Raw genomic sequence first — 19,180 nt, 5'->3', positions numbered from 1 at the left:
AACTCGTTTAACTCGATAACTGGCGACGTGTTTTTGTATCGTGACAAATAAAAGAGTAATTAAGGATGGCAGAGTTAGGTGAGACACCCTATGCGTAAAACTCGTTAACGAAATGGTAATGGAACGCTTGAAAGTTATAACGATTCACTAACGATCCAAGAATACGATACATAAGTATATATATTTGATATAAGAATATACGAAGCCGTGATTATTCATGCCAATACGTTAAAAGCCATTAGCTGAATAACAGCATACATACGTGAAAAATAACATTTGCTCGATGGCGCATCTCCATACGTGGCGGCAGTTCGATCCCGTGGGACACTTAAACCCAACTGTGTGCTTTTTCTGAAAATGGTTGGGAAACATTGCACTAAAACGTCTACTCTATGTACATTAGTTTCGACAGCTACAGCTACATGTTATTTTATCACGTAATTGCGACAAAAGGGAAGAAAATTCTTGAAAAAGAAAAACGACTGATTCTCTTTATCATATACTAATACCTTCTGACACAACCAAAATATTTCAAGTAACTATTTCACACCAGATACTACTATCACACTATTACACGTAAATTATGTTTGACTACGTCTGTCTATGATCAATTACATTCCGATTAGTATCGATAAATAACAACGATTTAATAATTTAATAAGCATTAGTTATTTAATGTTTAATGTACGCTTGTTACGTATGTTGCTTTAACATAGTAACGTAGTGCCGATTCATCGTATATCCGATCAATATATCTTTTCCACATAGACGCTACCTATTTCAGTGACTTTTATTCTTCTATATAAAGCTGTTGAACACATAAGGCAGTGGTTTTTAACCTGCTCGAAATCGCGCAACATCTTCACGTTGTAAGACACATTCGCGGAACAACAAAATCACCAAGGTAGCAAAGCTAAGGACAAAACTATCGATGAACGTGCTTTTGCGCGAACATGTTCAAATGTATGAATTACGGACGAAAGAATAGTATAGATAACGGTAAGGGACGAAAATGTTAGTTTTAAAGAAAGACGCTGTAATTAGAATAATTCTTTCGTCGAAATTACTCGTTAATGCAGCTTAATTCGCTGGAACGTTATCATTCGGTTAAGAACCACTGACATAACGTATAATATAGTATAACTGACACACAGCACAATAACGCTATTACGAATGTTTAAAAAGTAAACGATTATTAAATGCACTCCTACAGTGACAGTGTAGAATCTACCGAGGCAAATTGTTGGTTTAATACCGATTTAAGAGACTTCAAACAATTACGTCGCTTCATCGAGATAGCTAATCGTTCGAAATCTCTGCTCGTAGTTTCCGCCAGTAGCGATACAGCGATCTGCTCTCCACTCTCACACCGATTGCCGAATTATTACTAGTAACAAGTTGATCGCATTACACGACAATAATCAATCAAACATGTAATTTCCACCTATGTTAAAAGACACGAACAATCCGTGTGACTGCTGTGAAACGACTCACCTTTGTTCTCACGTCCTGGATAGGGCCAGCAGCGGTAGAAAATAATAAGATTAGTCGAACTCGTAACAATATCGAACGCATAACGTACAAGGTGTCTGACTTCGATTCAAGTAAATGCTAGCACATAACGAAGGACGATGATTCGTGAGAAGAGCGTAGTGGTAGCGGTTCGCGAAAGTAATCAAACACTTAGGCGTATCTACGCATTTAATATTTTGGCTATTTTTGAGAAAAATAAATTTGAAGAATCGTACGCGCGTACGTTCGGTCTTGTTGCTTCTCGAAACCGAAACTTTCGACGAGAGAATTTTATTCCACGTTTTTTTCATTATTTTTCCATGCCAGCTCGAGTACATCCGACAAATTCTCCCATTAATTTTTCTCGAAAACTAAACCTCGGGCAACAAAATTTTACTCCGTATCTTCTTCTTGTTTTCTTTCTCTTTTTCTTTTTTTCGTTCGTTTTATCGTTCAACCGAACCCCGCATTCGAGACACGATTATCGTTATTACAATAGCAAAATTCCGACATAGCAGAAACGACGTACACGCATAAACCAGTTAGGAAACATTTATTACAAACATACGCTTAATGAGAAGTTAGTATACAACAGTAATACTAATAGAGTAATAGTATTAAACATTTGGTTAATGCTAAAGTTGGTTTCACCGAATATCTAAGCAGCTTATCAGTGTAGCGAATAATTTCATTCATCACCGTTCAACTACTCTGGTGATCTCTGCGAAGTGAATAAATATCTTGTAACTTCTGTGTACATTTTTAGATCAGTCTCGCATATTGTCAACATAATGGCGATAGTCGTGTCTCGTTACAACGTTTCACGAGATTTCAAATTCCTCCATATAACGTATACATAGGTAAAAAGTTGCAATACTTTCGTGTATCATGAACCTGCATACGTGGTGTATCTAACAGGGAAAAAAGCTTTTAAAAGTTCTAATTTTATATCCAAATAGAAAATGGAAGCACCGGATATGATGTGTTTCTATGGTATAACTTTAATCTCTAATTTTTAATAATCTTGTTTCTCTTATGCGATTGTGTCTTTCTATTGCAATTACATCGGTCTGTCGATAAGTTTTACACGCTTTTACCGTTTACTGTGTGTTTTACTTCGATATTTAATTAATAACTATAACATTATAATTATAGATACTATTAAAATTAATTAACACAATATTATAATATATTCTAATTATATATTGTATATCATACAACGTATATTAGAATATTTCATTCAATTAATATCGCTCTTTATAAAAATTAGTTCAAAAGTAACATACACTTTCTCTTTTGACATTACGTAGAAATACGTAAAACGCGTCTAATTTAAACGTTAACGGATGAATACCTAACGTTAATTTCGTTATAGAACTAAGATTAACTTCGATAGGATCCAAATATTTAAAAACCGTCTATTTCTGTTCCACTTTTAACATTGTATTTATAGACATGTCGATATACTTGAAACGATTGGAAGACTCATGGAGTTAGTAATCCTATAAACCACGTTCAGACACTGGGTCAAGGTTGGTTCATCGATCACATTCACAAGAAATGATTAAAGTAATAACAGCGATTACTTTGTTGCTTTCGTCATTCTTCGCTCTTAAGGAAAATAAAAGTGATTCAACTATCTTTAATATTAGATTTGATAATAAAATTGAAGGAAAACGCACAAGCTCTCATATTGATCGCTTGATCATCCGATTTTTTTATACGTATGATGTGAATCTATGTGACGACAGATTCTATTTATAGGAATAGAATAATTCCAACAGGCGAGGGAAAAAGCAAAAAGGAAAAAGAAAATAAGTAACGACCTCGATATACAGGCAAGCATCACGCTGCCATGCATAACGATCATGTGAAAATGTATTCGATCTTAGGGAACATCGGCAATCTTAGGCAAATTTACGTTAACTAAGACAAATTGCATACGATAAGTAACAATATAAAAGACGACTGTAGTAACTGAAACAAAGTAACTATAGGTAAATACGTACACAGGTTGACCAAAGTATTCGACTAGTCGTAGACATCTGTTACATGTTGTTCATGACGCGGACAGGAAAGTAAAAGCTCGCTTGGACGACGCGACGCTAAAAATTTCTCACGTTTCATACAGTTTCGCGCGGACCGCTTATTTCGAAAGCGTTGTAACTCCGCTTTCCCTTGTTTCGAGATATCAAAATGCTTGCGTTTAATGATTGAAAACTCCTGATAAGATCTGCTTTGTTCAGTCTCTAAGCGACTATAAATTCGTTATACAAATAGCTCTTGAGGATCAAGCAGAGCAATATCTTTTTTCAGGATCGCGAACGGATATACACCACTTTAAAAATTCTACGAGTCCGTTAAAGTTTCATTGTTTGAAACTCATGTTTCGCGCTTTAATCTATGCTTTTGCTTACAAAAGCATATAAATACCATTGTTTAAAATACCGTTGTTTAATTTCAATATCATTTGTTTTTGATTAATGCCTAGACCGTTCGCAGACAGGGCACGGATTACACAAAATGAACTTGCACCACTTTCAAGATAAATGATTATGCAAAACCATCTATTAACGAAACTTCGGTCGACGAATATTTTAAGGTTTAAATCGTAAATTGTTCGTAAATACAATGTTCATATTAGAGTATACGTAAATTTTTGGTTTCTCAACTTCTTTTTCCAGATATGGATTTTCATCGCTTTCGAAATAGACGGTCTATATTACGTAATAAGATGGAACCCCGCTGGGGGTAACCATCCACATGCTATATTTTTATTCTTTAAGCTATAATATTTTACCAAATATCCTTCTGGACAAATTGTAAAATTTAAACAAATAGTCAATAAAAAAAAAAATATTACGTAATAATCTGTATTATAACGATAACAGCAATTACAACTAAAGATTAGACGTCGGCTTACCGATTATTAAGAGGAAACGTTGCTACAATCGGCAAAGTCAAAAAGACGATAGTTTGTCGACTGGCAATCTTTCTTTATATCTTTAGATTTTTACGAACATTGCGAAAAGAATGGAATCTGAATAGAAATTTGTTCCGTCTATTCGATATTAAAACGACTACTCCGTTTTACAAGTTTTATATATTTTTGCATTCTGTGCATTTTTACGCCTTTGAAAATTCCCACCAGACGCGTAAAACTTTGCAGTATAATAGTAAATCGATACACCGTAATAATAAAAACGTAGTATTTTTTACTCGACATGTAAGTTTCGAGAAAAATTAATACGTATCTATATTATACGTAAATTGTATTTTATTCTATCGATTTGTAACAAGCGCAAAGGCAAGCGTAAAACATACGAGCTTGGTTGATCTTAACGAATCGATTAAATCGAGGAAACGAATTAAAAGGATGTTTGACGACTCGAAACGTTCCAATAAGAAATATGAATAAAATATACACGTATTTCGTACATATACGTAATACATTTCTGTAACGATATAGACCCAATATACGCGTCGTTATAACATCTGTTTCATTTTATCCGAAATGAATCTTAACATAATAATCTTCATAATGTTATGAAAGTTTCCCGTCAAACCTAATTTGAGCCAGTTAATTCCAACTACTAATTCCAACCGTGTGTTTTTAATTAGAAAAAGTAAAGTTAAAAGAAGCGTTTACCTCGCTTATCGTTAAATGTACAATAAACATTTTTCCTTCGAAGTTGATCTTTTGAACCTCCGGCCAGCGGAAATGGTGTGTTTTACGGGATCCTTGAAACGTTAGGATTCCACAATGATTAATGCCGAGATATAATTGCGCACCTTTTTGGTCCTGAAAATGAAAAGAAAAGAGGACACTATTACTACTGCATATACGTATCTTATTTATATATATGTAAAATTTAATATTTAATAAAATCTAATATCGTGTATGTACGTAATATTTTAGATTACTTCTAGTATTGTTTTTTTAATTTTAGATTATCTCTTCAACTACTACTTGCTATAATATGAGGGAGGAGGCAATAAGGCGATAACGCCATAAGAACGAGAAATTGTAAAAAGCGTGATAGGTAAAAAAGATGTAAAAGCGAAAACTCGTCCAAAGCCGAAAGGCCCGGACTAAGTAAAAGTAAAATAAATACTACTTGCTATATTTGGCGAGCTGACGACTCGCAAAGACTCGTGAAAGTTGAGGCGATCGATCGATAAGAAGGAAAATTATTCCATAGAAATACGAGTCTTAAAAATAAGTAAAACGGTGAGTACGACGTCAGACAGACAAAGAGATATCGTAAACAGATATAGAGACGAAGATGAAATTGAATTCGATCCTCAGACTAGGCGTCCTTGTACTCTCAGAGCTCATGATAGATACGATTAGATGTTATTAGATTAGATGTTATTAAATAAATTAAAGAAAAAAAGCAAGTAAATGCCAGACATAATTGTTTGGATGACGGAATTTCCGAATAACAGAGCACGCGTCTTTTCTTATAGTCGTATGATATAATATAAATGTAGTTTTTCAATTATTTCTGCATTCTCTATATCCTGTTTGCTGCTAAATCCAATAAATCAGTTAATACATTCAGCTACGTTGAACTACTTTCTGTTTGCGCTTGAAACGATCCAAGTCCTCTAATTCCGTCGACGCTTTGAAACGAGAGAGACACATTCCAATCCTTACCTTCTCTTTACAGCATCGGCATTTACAATTTTAATAATATTTATTCAAATTTCAAAACTGTCCCGCATAATATAAGATCTAGATCCTGGTGTTCCCTTATCGCTAATTTATGGAAACTATTAATATATTTACTTTCCAATCCCATTAAACGAATTATGCCAACAACTCACAAGGCAACGAGGGTAACATTCGCTTCTAAATACACCAGACACATACGCTACATACATTACGCACATTAAACACACACATTACGCATGCCCTGAACACACGCTAGATGCATACACACGCACATACACAAAAGATACAAGTCCGATCGTGTAGCGTGAGTTAATTCAGTGCCGATGGTACGCTTTTCGTCCAAAGTGCGATAAAACAGCAAAAAAAAAAAAGTCGTACATCAACTTTTTACAGGTCATTGTAAAGGGGAGACTTCCCTTTACAAAGTTATCTGGAAAAGTATCTCCAAAAAAAAAACTTTTTTGATTCCGTAGAGTTGTTTGAATTTGTTTAATTTTTGAAAGGAAAAAGTATCTTCGCTTTCTCAGCCGTTGTAAAAACAACCGTGAAAAATATGAACACAGAGGATCGTGAAAGAGGAAGCTTCGCGTGGTTCAGCGAGTCCAGGTGGATCCTCGTACGACTTTATTTTTCCCCAAAGTCACAACAGTTCAAACATGGAGGATTTTTCATCGAAAATTTAGCGATCCTTTAATTTTGCATGCCAGTGTATCGCGTCGGCCGACAACCAGGCAGGCAACTGATTTAAATTCTTTTCTCTGTCTCGCACTTCTAACCCTCTACAAAAAAAAATAAATAAGAAATAAAAAATAACAGATAGTTGCATTCCGTTCCCATGGTATTTACATATTTCACCGTAAAATAAATATTTTATTTATACCGAACTTGAGAGCATATATACAAAATAGTAATATGTACACTGAACGATATTTTCAGATATTTTCAGAGTATTAGCTCGTAGAAATATTTTGTTCATTTCTTATTTGTTCGAACCTATTTAAAAAATTGACCAACTTTGATTCGTATTGATTCTTGCACACGGAAAAATTTATTTAAAATTAAAAATGAATGTAAAAAAGGCTGTCCTGCGGGACAAGGTCGACCAACTAGAAAGTGATGCTGTGTGCAAAGATAGATGAAAAATGTACAATAAAGCTTTTCGAACTAGATCAGTTGAAGATGAAATTTTACTAAATCTTTTTATTTATTCTCGCGTAAGTAAAATTACACTATACAAAATCCTGTTTGGAGTTATGGAATCCAACTATGGGTAACAACAGCAAGTAATTCCAACATAGAAATTCTTCAACGATTCCAATCGAAAACCTTAAGATCCCTAATAGATGCACCTTGGTACGTCACCAACGAAACGATACATCACGACCTCAAGATACCCACAGTCAAGGAAGAATTATCCAAATTCAGCAATAGACCTCAAGATACCCACGGTCAAAGAAGAATTATCCAAATTCAGCAATAGACCTCAAAATACCCACGGTCAAAGAAGAATTATCCAAATTCAGCAATAGACCTCAAGATACCCACGGTCAAAGAAGAATTATCCAAATTCAGCAATAGACCTCAAGATACCCACAGTCAAAGAAAAATTATCCAAATTCAGCAATAGACCTCAAGATACACACAGTCAAAGAAAAATTATCCAAATTCAGCAATAGACCTCAAGATATCCACGGTCAAAGAAGAATTATCCAAACTTAGCAATAGACCTCAAGATATCCACGGTCAAAGAAGAATTATCCAAATTCAGCAATAAACCTCAAGATATCCACGGTCAAAGAAGAATTATCCAAATTCAGCAATAGACCTCAAGATACCCACGGTCAAAGAAGAATTATCCAAATTCAGCAATAGACCTCAAGATATCCACGGTCAAAGAAGAATTATCCAAATTCAGCAATAGACAGCACAGGAGTTAACAACCACCAAAACCCTCTAATTACTCAACTACTCGACACGTCGGAACAGATCCACAGGCTAAAAAGACATTAAACCTTAGACCTAAGCACTAGATTCAAGTAGAATCAAACATACTATGAACGCTTATTAATCATGTCATAGTACCATGCCAGATAATTTTACTTAAAATTCTCTACGAGAATCGATTGTAAAATAAACGCAAATAAAAAAAAATAACGTCGGCCGACTCTCTACCTAACCCAAGCCACTCACCGCGGGCAAGATGGCATCCAGATGTCCAAACATCCTTATTGCATACCGTCAATAGTCTTAAAGACCGACAACAAATCTCAGGAATAAAGATCTTTTTACTAAAGCATTTTCTAAGGTTTATTTTTTACTACGAGAATACACGGAAAGTTAGTTTTTCGCACGTACGATGCTTCCCGCTATCAACTTTCTATCGAGGGTGGCTAAGACCCTTCCTAGTCCACCAACCTTCGTATTATCCAATCGAAAACAATGTTTACTGCCCTCACTTTCATAACCAAAAATGAAATCAACAAATCCGATGGCCCCGTGAATTAGACACATCCATCGCTAGCTTTCCTCCGCCATAGCATCGTCACTGAGTGGCACTTATTCTTCATCGTTAGAATAGTCAACGTATCTTTACCGGGTTTCTACCTTTAGATCAATCACCTACTTAACTTGCACATACGCACCAGCGTAACTAGCTTCTATACAAAGTTGTTGGAATAAACATTAATTTATACGTGTTAATTCAGTGTAAACTCAATTAAACCACCCTTATTATCCTAATAGAAATAAGGGGATCGATCAGTTCGTGGCGTCGATTATCTAATCGTAACGGGAATTTACGACTCCCGTTGACGTGCTTTCTCGCGATCGCGTCTCTCCGCGAATGGTCGACAAGACAATATTATCCTAGGTTTCCGGTTTATCTTCCCACGCAAGATCGTCCCCGAAGCGATCAACGCATTATGCGCAACGCATTCTGCGTATCGTTAATCTTCTATTAAAACGGACCCCGGTCTTTGTCAAGACGAGTGGTATTATTACTCCAGAGATACAATTTTGCCAACGATAAAACTCGAATTTCGTCTTCAGCCTCTTCTCGATTGTCCCGAGGAGATTCGCCCGCCTGACAGGCAATGGCTTGAAACGTCGAGATAAAGGATGCGTTGTCGCTTTAAATTATCGCGTATGCAAGAAAATCTTGGGACTAGAACATCGCGATACTGTAGCTACTTTTAACGACAGTATCATGTAAGTTCTTCGATCGATAAATCACGCATTATACGTAATAAATTACAGTTATTGTACGGCAACTTTTATAACAAAGATCGATCACTTGAAAGAAAACAAAACATCTTAACTACATAATACACAAAGATGCAGAATCTCGGGACAACGTCTACCGATCGGCTTGCTACCTTTACCTGTCATCACAGCGATCTTCTCCCTTAATTCCGTCAATCCCGTAACGTTGGCCCTAACTCAGAACCTGCGGTAACAGCTGCGCTCTACGTTTTATCAAATTCTACGCTTCGATCTGTTTTACGTCTTTTGAAACGAACGCGATCTATATAGATCTGCGGCTGATCAAGCTATAGCTACATCCGATCTGTTCGTGCGAAGTTGCGACAAGACGACCAATATCGACCATGAGAAATTGTTCATCTTCGCTTTTTTGTCCGCGTTCAATTTCGTTCTTCCGTGCGTGCAGAAAACGATCGCGATAGAACGACCAATCGTATAATTGCCTAGAATTGTGTATAATTGCAAATAATCGCGTCTAGGTACACCGTAATTTAGTATCGGTGCCGCCTTAGCTCTATCCGCTGCGTCAACCAAATTATCGTCATTACGTTTGTACATTCAGCATCCAGTAGCGCTACTTCGGTAGGTGCATTTCTGAAAACTTTGCTTTTCTATTTAAGCCATGTTAGAACGTGAAATAGTTGTTAATGATAAAGATAGAGTACGCCATGCAGCTACTTTTCTACGTACGTTTTTTAGGATACACGAACGAGTGATTTTATGCGAGAACGCTAGAAATTTGAACCGTTCGAACAAAATTATGTCCCGATATCGATACGAAAAAGCTGAAAGATAGCAAAACTCTCCTAATACGTTTACACTTGCGTTATTAGGCTGCCAGCTTCGTCTTTATCTATTACGTACCTCATAAAGGAAAGCGGATGAAAGAAAGTTTAAACGTAAGCGGTAGAATAAATCTAATCTAAACTAATCTGATCTAATTTAATGCGAAAGTTGCATATACGTGGACATAGGCAAATAAATTTCTTAAAAACTGTAAACTTTCTTTCGCCTACTGCCATATGCGTGTATTTGTTGATCGACTAGATAGCAATGAGTCTCCTTCGCTTCCTTAATTAAAGAAGAAGAATTTGCTTTTCTTATATCGAAAATTTAAAAATGACGAGGATGAGATGCGTTACAAAGGAAGATACAATTCGAAGGAAAAGATTATTTTTCACTCTGGTCTTACCTTGACAGGGTGTGGGTCAACGGCATACGTGTCCAATTGCGACGCTAATCTAAGAAAGTGAGTTTCCGCTTGCTCCGGGGTGAATCCCTTCAATTCTGTTTGATGCAGTTTCATAGCTTTCTCCTCGATAGCTTCCGTTTGTTTAAGCAGTAATTTGTGCTCGGAAATGTAATTCCCTTCGTGAATTTTAGGGTCGTAATCTCCTACTTCACCTAAAATCACAAATTATCGTTAAAACGTTTAGTTCACCAACTGTGTTTACTTATGTAACTATTGTAACGTCATAAGATACGTAAGAAGATACGTATAATTCGATGATACGCCAGTTATCGCACCTGTGGTTTTCACGAAAAAGAAGCACAGGAAATGAACGAGAGTAAAATTATCGCTTGGGATGTGCGAGCAACAAGGGTGAACGAAGGGCTTGAGAAGCGAAAACTAAACACGATAACGTCCGGATGAATGACCAACGATCGGGCAAGTGCTTGGCTATGTATCCGGAGGAGCATCACGACGCTCTCGTCAATAAAAATTCGAAGCAGTTAAATTGTCGGAATAGAGACAGAATTACGATCGGATATAGAATTAGTGGAAATATCGATCGTAAGAGACAACTGAAAGTGATCCTTTAGCCGCGAGGCAAGAGCAATATGAATAACAGATAAACGAATAAAACGTCTCACTTAGTTTCCATTGCAACTATCATTTTGCATCGCTGTTGCATCCTATACCGAATCGGTCACGTTGGAAGCAACAAGTCGCGAACGTGCGAGCAGTGCGACAAAAATATGCAGTGGGTGATAGCTCTATCTACTATAAGTTATCGAAAATCGATACTTGAAAGAGCATCTAAAAATAAGATAATCAAATTATAGAGAATCTTAGATGCAATTTCGCCGCATTTGCATCGTGCTTTGTTGAAAGCACGCCTGGATTATATTCTTCTCTGAATTTTTGCCGAACCGAAACTACTACACAGAGCGAGTCGTGTTTTTCGCTTGTAATTTTCTCGCAGCCCTGTCCTTACTTTTTCGCTTCTTTAAATACGATTAGCAAAGTGTGCGTAAGATTTGGAAACCTTGGAAAAATGTAAAATATTTGGAATATTAACACGTTGACTGCCACGATACCAGTATTCGGGTGTCAGCAAAGTTTCTGGTCAGGCCGCGTAACCCGTATTCGGGTGTCGCCTATTTGACTACTCGCGAAGGATCGTCGTAGGTATTTGAAAAGATATTCCATAATAATAAAACTGTTGAATTATTATAAAAGTAATACAAAAATGGTTTATTAAAAAAATTATTTAGAATGTCAAACTTTAAAGCATTCTATACATAGCTGAGGTTGGTAGGGACAATTTGGACAATAAGTTGTTTTCTTTAAATCTTTTGTGTCTTTGTTCGGTCCATTCGACGTCTTTTATTTGCATAACATATTTTATTTGTATGCGCGTCTAATGCTTCTTCCGGAATCATTTTTCCGAACGGCGATATTATGCTGACTCCGTCGAAGACAAGGATTTTTTGTATTTTCAGACAACCCTAATAATTTTCCAGCTAATAACTCCCTAAATATTCTAATATTTATATCCTTGCTTGTTACAATTTTGTAAACCGTTGAAGCGCTTTCAACAGAAATTCCCAGAAGTTGGACGCCAAGTTTTTTGTACCGTTTGATTCCTTTTCTAATTTTGGTGGCATAAGAAATCATTTGGTCGGAATAATTTATACCACACTTTCCTTCGTTATATTCAACAACAGCTAGTGGTTTGAATATTGCGAACAAACGAAACGAGAGATCATTCTTGAGACCGCCACTTGAGCGACTCGCATTACTAAAATATCGATGGGAGTATCTAGCAGAGAACGCTTGGTACTGCGTCACGCGTGGCCTGACGGAGATTTCCTTGAAAATACGCGTGGCAGTCATCGTGTTAATTGGAAAATTGTATGGACAAAGTGTGTGAAATATCGAAAGTGAAGTACTCGTTATAAATGTTAATAGGTAAGATGAATTGCTATTCAAGTTCTACTTCGGTACTTGTGCGGTATGAGAAATAAATTTGCATAAAAATTCACAGTCTAATAATTATTCAAACGTATTACCATTTCATTTAGTAGATGTTCTCTAACTTACAAGTGTAAGAAAATGAATCGTCATCGTAACGTTTCTAAGCATGTACATTTGAATATTTAAATATCCAATTGAAGCATATGTAACGTAACGCAGTCTGACATAACTTACTAGTATTATATTTAGTAGGATAAAGTTTTATCGTAACATACTATAATATAAATACATAACGAAGATATATGTAACAGAGAATTCTGTTTAGCACGTTTGCAAGCAAAAGAAACACAAAAAGTCTTATAGTTTATTTAATGCAATTTACAGACAGCTGTAATTCATACAAATGTTAATTTATTGCTCTATTCCCGATGTTTTCAGTTTGAATATTCCTCCTTAGAAGAAATGAGTGCCAAACGTGTTGAGGTTACTAGATGTATGAACAGAGGAACGCGTGGATAAATTGTAAAGTAGGAAATATATTTTAATACAGAAGTGTAAATACAAGTAGGAATATACAAACTGGAAGAAAGCCAATTCGGATTTAGAAAAGGAAGAGGAGTGACCGACGCAATATTCGTGATAAGCCACATAATAGACAAACAGCTGAGCAGAGAAAAAGGGAAACTATATGCCTTCATCGCGGACTTAAAAGCAGAGTTCGACAGCTAAACAGAGAGAAATTGGAAGAGAAAATGAGAAAGATGGAGATTAACGAGAAACTAATTCGAAGGATAGAAGAGCTGTACGCAGAAGTAGGAATATAATTTGAGCTGGTCCCGATCCGCACGCTAGCAGTGTTACCCTATGACTGAAAGGCATATACCCTGAAGCCATCGTCGCCTGTCTACCGTTTATGGTCTGCCTTCGTCCCAGTCTTTTGTCTATACGCCGTCGATGGCTTCAGTGCTTGAGAAAACTAAAAAGACCAGAAGTTTTCTCAGAAGTGGTGACCACTTCGACAAAACGGAAATAACATTTCCAGATGAATCTGTTTGTAAGTTACATTGTTCACAATGTCACGATGTTCCGACAACACTCCTCCGTGACTTAGTTCATCCTTGATCCTAGCACCATATAAAATTAATAATAAACAGAATAAGTGTAAAAAGGAAGCAGATGTACTGGTTAATCAATAGAAAATCTAAATTAAGCATAACGAATAAACTAAATATATACAAAACAATAATCAAACCAATCTGGACGTACGGAGTCCCACTATGGGGGACGGCAGCAATGAGTCACATAAGCAAAATAGAAATAGAGCAAGCAAAAATTTTAAGGACAATAGTTAACGCTCCATGGTACGTCAGAAATGAAGACCTACGAAAAGATCTAAAAATTCTAACAGTCAAAGAGGAAATCGCTAGATACGCAAAAAGGTACAAAGAAAGATTTGCAGCACACCCAAACTAGCTGGTTGCTGAAACAAATAAAATCAAAATAGAAAGAAGACTGAAGAGGAAGCATCCCGCAGACCTCGCGATAGAGATGCAATAGGCAACCTAGAAGATGGAACCCCGCTGGGGGTAACCATCCACATGCTATATTTTTATTCTTTAAGCTATAATATTTTACCAAATGTCCTTCTGGACAAATTGTAAAAATTTAAACAAATAATCAATAAAAGAAAAAAGAATCCTTGATCCTCCCAAAGATCCAAATCAATGGCTAGGACACAGCCGTAACGATACGTTTTATTCCAGTATTTATTACAACGAAGCCCCAAGTAATTAATGACGACAATGAACAACAAGTTCATTGTGGAGAATAATATATATTTCGAGCGAAAACTTCTCAACCTCTTGGCCTACACGCTATCTGCCGATCGCGCGAGCCATAGTAAGCAAGAAGTTCGGTGCCATTCATCTGTTCAGCCGTGTGCCCGAACTGGCGCAAAATGTATACTTCTTATGGCATGTAGATTTAGAGGCTACAAAAGGAATTGTGAAATAATAAACAACGTTCGAGAACAAATAGTGTTTCTAAGACGTCTAGGGCGTAATCATTATCGATCGATCAGTTAACAAAAACAATTTATTATTTCAAAATGGATAACGAATCACTAGCAATTTGTAAATTACCACGAGTCAGACTCGTGGTTTTCGCTTATGGCATAAATCCCTTACCACGATTCTCGCTCGTGGTTATAGGCCAAGGGGTTAACTAGAACTGTCTTAATTCGATGTGCTACAGACCCTTCTTCCGTAGATCTCCTAACACGCTTCTTGTTTTCAACGTTACATCGCTAGTATCTGAGGTGGATGTCTGAGTATCTGATAAATTTAACAAAACGAATTTATTATAATATATTGAAGGCGTACACCTAACGTAGGACTCGTGATTATTAAATTAGCGGACTTCTGGTCGATGCGTTTTTGATTCGCGCTATAAGTTCGGATGACGATTGCCTAAGATGGCGAGGAACTCTGAACTATTGTTATCAATTGCCGACTACTTCGGACCGAAATGTAACGACTGACTTTCCGTCACGATGATGCCGCGAAGGAAAACTATGATGGAGTGTATCTTAGGATGCGAGATCATCGGATTCGTTAAGGAAAGCCTTGGTTCGGAAAGTGAGGGTAATGGACGCCGTTGTTAACTGGCTAATCCTTGTGTTGGTGATTGGAAAAGGATGCTAACTGCCCTTGAAAGAAAGTAGCTAGCGGGGAGCATCGTACGTGAGAAAAACAGACTTCTCGTATCCTCCCGTAGGGGATGATAGGTTTAGAGACTGCTAAGAGAAAAACTGTTTGTCACATTGGAGGACCTTGGCTAAGTAAATTCTAAGATTTATCGCAGGTTCTTAGGCTAGCTGAAAATATTCCGTGAGGATGTATCGACATCTGGCAATCATGTTATCCGAAGAATAGGGTCTTTGTGTAGCGAGCCACGGGACAGAAACCGTTGGAAAGTTCACTGTCGAGTGCCGCTACATATCTATACCGTCAACTCATTTTCGAGCAGAATCTGCTATAGACCATTCTGCCGGTTGGTATTCAGATATTCGCGTTAAAATCACTCGACAATAACTTTTTATTTAATAAAGTCGTATCGAATAGAAGATTTACTCACTTTGCACGATGCATGCGGCGAGCAGCGCTGCTTCACCCGGACTGCAATATAGTCGGCCATGAAGAAGGTCTCTCTTAAGCTGCTGGTAAACCTGATACCTAGTTATTTCTTCTTTCAACCTCAGAGGATCCGGTGGATAAAATTTCACACGAAAACTGAACAGAATCGGATCCATGTCTAGAACATATTCGCAATAAAGAGAACGTATTTTACTTGTGACATACTAAAAAAGAATCGTCGTTGCTAATAAATTTTGCCCCAATGAAACAACTGCAGTATACAGATCTGATTTTCAAATCACACACTTTCCTACCATTTTCGTCGCCTTTCGCAATTCCGTTATCTTGTTTAACAAAATTATGCAGTGCAGAGGGGACGACGATGGTTAATTTAGAAAAACTAGACCTAGTATTATGCATTCATTTATTACATGACGACAAATTAGATAATTGCAAATTGCAATAATTGCGAAATTGTAAGAGTTCTTGTTATTGTAATTTTTCTGCACGAGTATCCCTCTGTAACGCGTTAGTTGGTTAGTTTTCCGAGAAAAAATGCCGTGTTACGCGATTCCGTATTATACGAAATAAAAGATCAGTGGAAGAATTACGCGTTGGTTCCAACACTCGACAAATGTACAATACTTTTTCATAAACGAGAAAAATATGCTTGACTTTTTTTTTCAGAATAAGCTTCGTCCAGCCATGGTCAGCGTGGCTTCTAAACAACTCGTACTATGTATATATATATATGCTATATTATATAATAATCTTTTTATAGGGTCGAACGATTTACAAAGATTTCAATGTCACGTTCCTTTTTTAAATCGCTGCATTTCTTTATCCATAGTAAAATAGAAAGTGTTTGCACGATTTCAACGACCTTTAGCACAAGCAATGGCATCCGTTTCGCGCATCGATGGAACGTGGAAATCATCGCGCGACTAAAGCTCGTGCACATCCGCATCGATCGTACCACGTGCTCTAACGAGCCTACGTCTCGTAATATTGCGCCGATATTAATCCTTGTACTTGGTTATACGTAGGCGTTTGTAAAGCCAAAGAATGCGAAGAAATCAAAAAAGCGAAATGGCAAGGAATACGAATAATAATAAACATTGGTAAGAAATTAGAGACCACGTACGTCAAGCGATGTTACATCGTTCGAGTTGAAGAGGAAGCATCCCGCAGACCTCGCAATAGAGATGCAATAGGCAACCTGGAAGATGGAACCCCGCTGGGGGTAACCATCCACATGCTATATTTTTATTCTTTAAGCTATAATATTTTACTAAATGTCCTTCTGGACAAATTGTAAAAATTTAAACAAATAATCAATAAAAAAAAAAACATCGTTCGAGTAGTTCTCTTTGCCATTACGAATATTTATTATAAATATTCCAATTATTCAACAGGCCGATTAGGTGGTATATGTTCGTCGTAATAATAAACATTGGTAAGAAATTAGAGACCACGTACATCAAACAATGTTATACCGTTTGAATAGTTCTCTTTGCCATTGCAAATATTTATTATAAATATTCCAATTATTCAACAGGCCGATTAGGTGGTATATGGTCGTCGTAATAATAAACATTGGTAAGAAATTAGAGACCACCTACGTCAAACAATGTTATACCGTTTGAATAGTTCTCTTTGCCATTGCAAATATTTATTATAAATATTCCAATTATTCAACAGGCCGATTAGGTGGTATATCGTCGTCGTAATAATAAACATTGGGAGTAAGTAAGAAATTAGAGACCACGTACGTCAAACAATGTTATACCGTTTGAATAGTTCTCTTTGCCATCGCAAATATTTATTATAAATATTCCAATTATTCAACAGGCCGATTAGGTGGTATATGTTCGTCGTAATAATAAACATTGGTAAGAAATTAGAGACCACGTACGTCAAGAGATGTTACATCGTTCGAGTAGTTCTCTTTGCCATTGCAAATATTTATTATAAATATTCCAATTATTCAACAGGCCGATTAGGTGGTATATCGTCGTCGTAATAATAAACATTGGTAAGAAATTAGAGACCACGTACGTCAAACAATGTTATACCGTTTGAATAGTTCTCTTTGCCATTACAAATATTTATTATAAATATTCCAATTATTCAACAGGCCAATTAGGTGGTATATGGTCGTCGTAATAATAAACATTGGTAAGAAATTAGAGACCACGTACATCAAGCGATGTTACATCGTTCGAGTAGTTCTTTTTGCCATTACGAATATTTATTATAAATATTCCAATTATTCAACAGGCCAATTAGGTGGTATATGATCGTCGTAATAATAAACATTGAGAGTAAGTAAGAAATTAGAGACCACGTACATCAAGCGATGTTACATCGTTCGAGTAATTCTCTTTGCCATTGCAAATATTTATTATAAATATTCCAATTATTCAACAGGCCGATTAGGTGGTATATGGTTGTCGTAATAATAAACATTGGTAAGAAATTAGAGACCACGTACGTCAAACAATGTTATACCGTTTGAATAGTTCTCTTTGCCATCGCAAATATTTATTATAAATATTCCAATTATTCAACAGGCCGATTAGGTGGTATATGGTTATCGTAATAATAAACATTGGTAAGAAATTAGAGACCACGTACGTCAAACAATGTTATACCGTTTGAATAGTTCTCTTTGCCATTGCAAATATTTATTATAAATATTCCAATTATTCAACAGGCCGATTAGGTGGTATACAGTCGTCGAATGTGACTTGTATATAACGACAAGCGTAACGAACGGCGTATTCGTATTAAGAAAAGGATTATGCTTGATTAGGTTTCATAAACCAGCGATTAATATTTCATGTAAAAAGAGCAAACTGGAAAATATTTTATCGTGCGTGCAAAAGACGTTTGTTCATTATTAACACACCATGTTAATCGTGAATCGTGAAACGAATAATTATTATAGGAAGGGTGGAGCTAGTCCGATTGCCAAAAGTGGAAATCGGAATGATAGGCATGATCGCCACGTTAACCCCTGTTTACCGGTTGAATACCTCGCATATTACGAAAGTAAGACGCGTTAAAAATTAATTAATCAATTAATCAGTTAGTTGATTAATTAGGTAGATCGAACGTTAGTCTGACATTAGCGGGCATAGCGTACAAAGAATTCTCGTCGAGCATAAATTTCCGCATGATATAAAATTCCGCAAATGCGCATAAACGATAATACAATTTGCTCCGATATTATTTACCGATGAGATAAGTTTTACGAATTATGAAAAGTAAATGCGGGTAATATACAAAACAAGTTAATAATCAACGGCGATAATCGGTGTATATATATATATTTCATTAACAGAACGCTTAGTGGCATAAAATATGAAAATTTTATATGGGGCAGCCTTG

General features: G+C 36.4%; 1 protein-coding gene across 12 annotated transcripts in view; it reads right to left on the bottom strand.

The window, feature by feature from the left end:
- The window catches only part of Frmd5 (FERM domain containing), a 146,660-nt gene that overhangs the window by 104,946 nt on the left and 22,534 nt on the right, over nt 1-19,180 (bottom strand). For 11 of the 12 annotated variants that reach the window (XR_011799748.1, XM_072002598.1, XM_072002587.1 and 8 more), the window contains 5 exons: nt 15,789-15,965; nt 10,644-10,855; nt 5,162-5,314; nt 1,495-1,509; nt 263-351 (listed from right to left, as the gene is read on the bottom strand). Coding sequence is in view for 11 of the 12 variants with exons in the window: in XM_072002598.1 (XP_071858699.1) it covers nt 263-351; nt 1,495-1,509; nt 5,162-5,314; nt 10,644-10,855; nt 15,789-15,965 (646 nt within the window). In the remaining variant the exon portion in view is untranslated. The remainder of the gene's footprint in view (nt 1-262; nt 352-1,494; nt 1,510-5,161; nt 5,315-10,643; nt 10,856-15,788; nt 15,966-19,180) is intronic. The other variant, XM_072002589.1, reaches the window with a different exon arrangement.

This window comes from Bombus fervidus, chromosome 4 (assembly GCF_041682495.2).
Source record: "Bombus fervidus isolate BK054 chromosome 4, iyBomFerv1, whole genome shotgun sequence".
Classification (NCBI taxonomy): domain Eukaryota; kingdom Metazoa; phylum Arthropoda; class Insecta; order Hymenoptera; family Apidae; genus Bombus; species Bombus fervidus.
The sequence above is the reverse complement of the archived record's forward strand: the minus strand, read 5'-3'. Positions and strand labels throughout refer to the sequence as shown.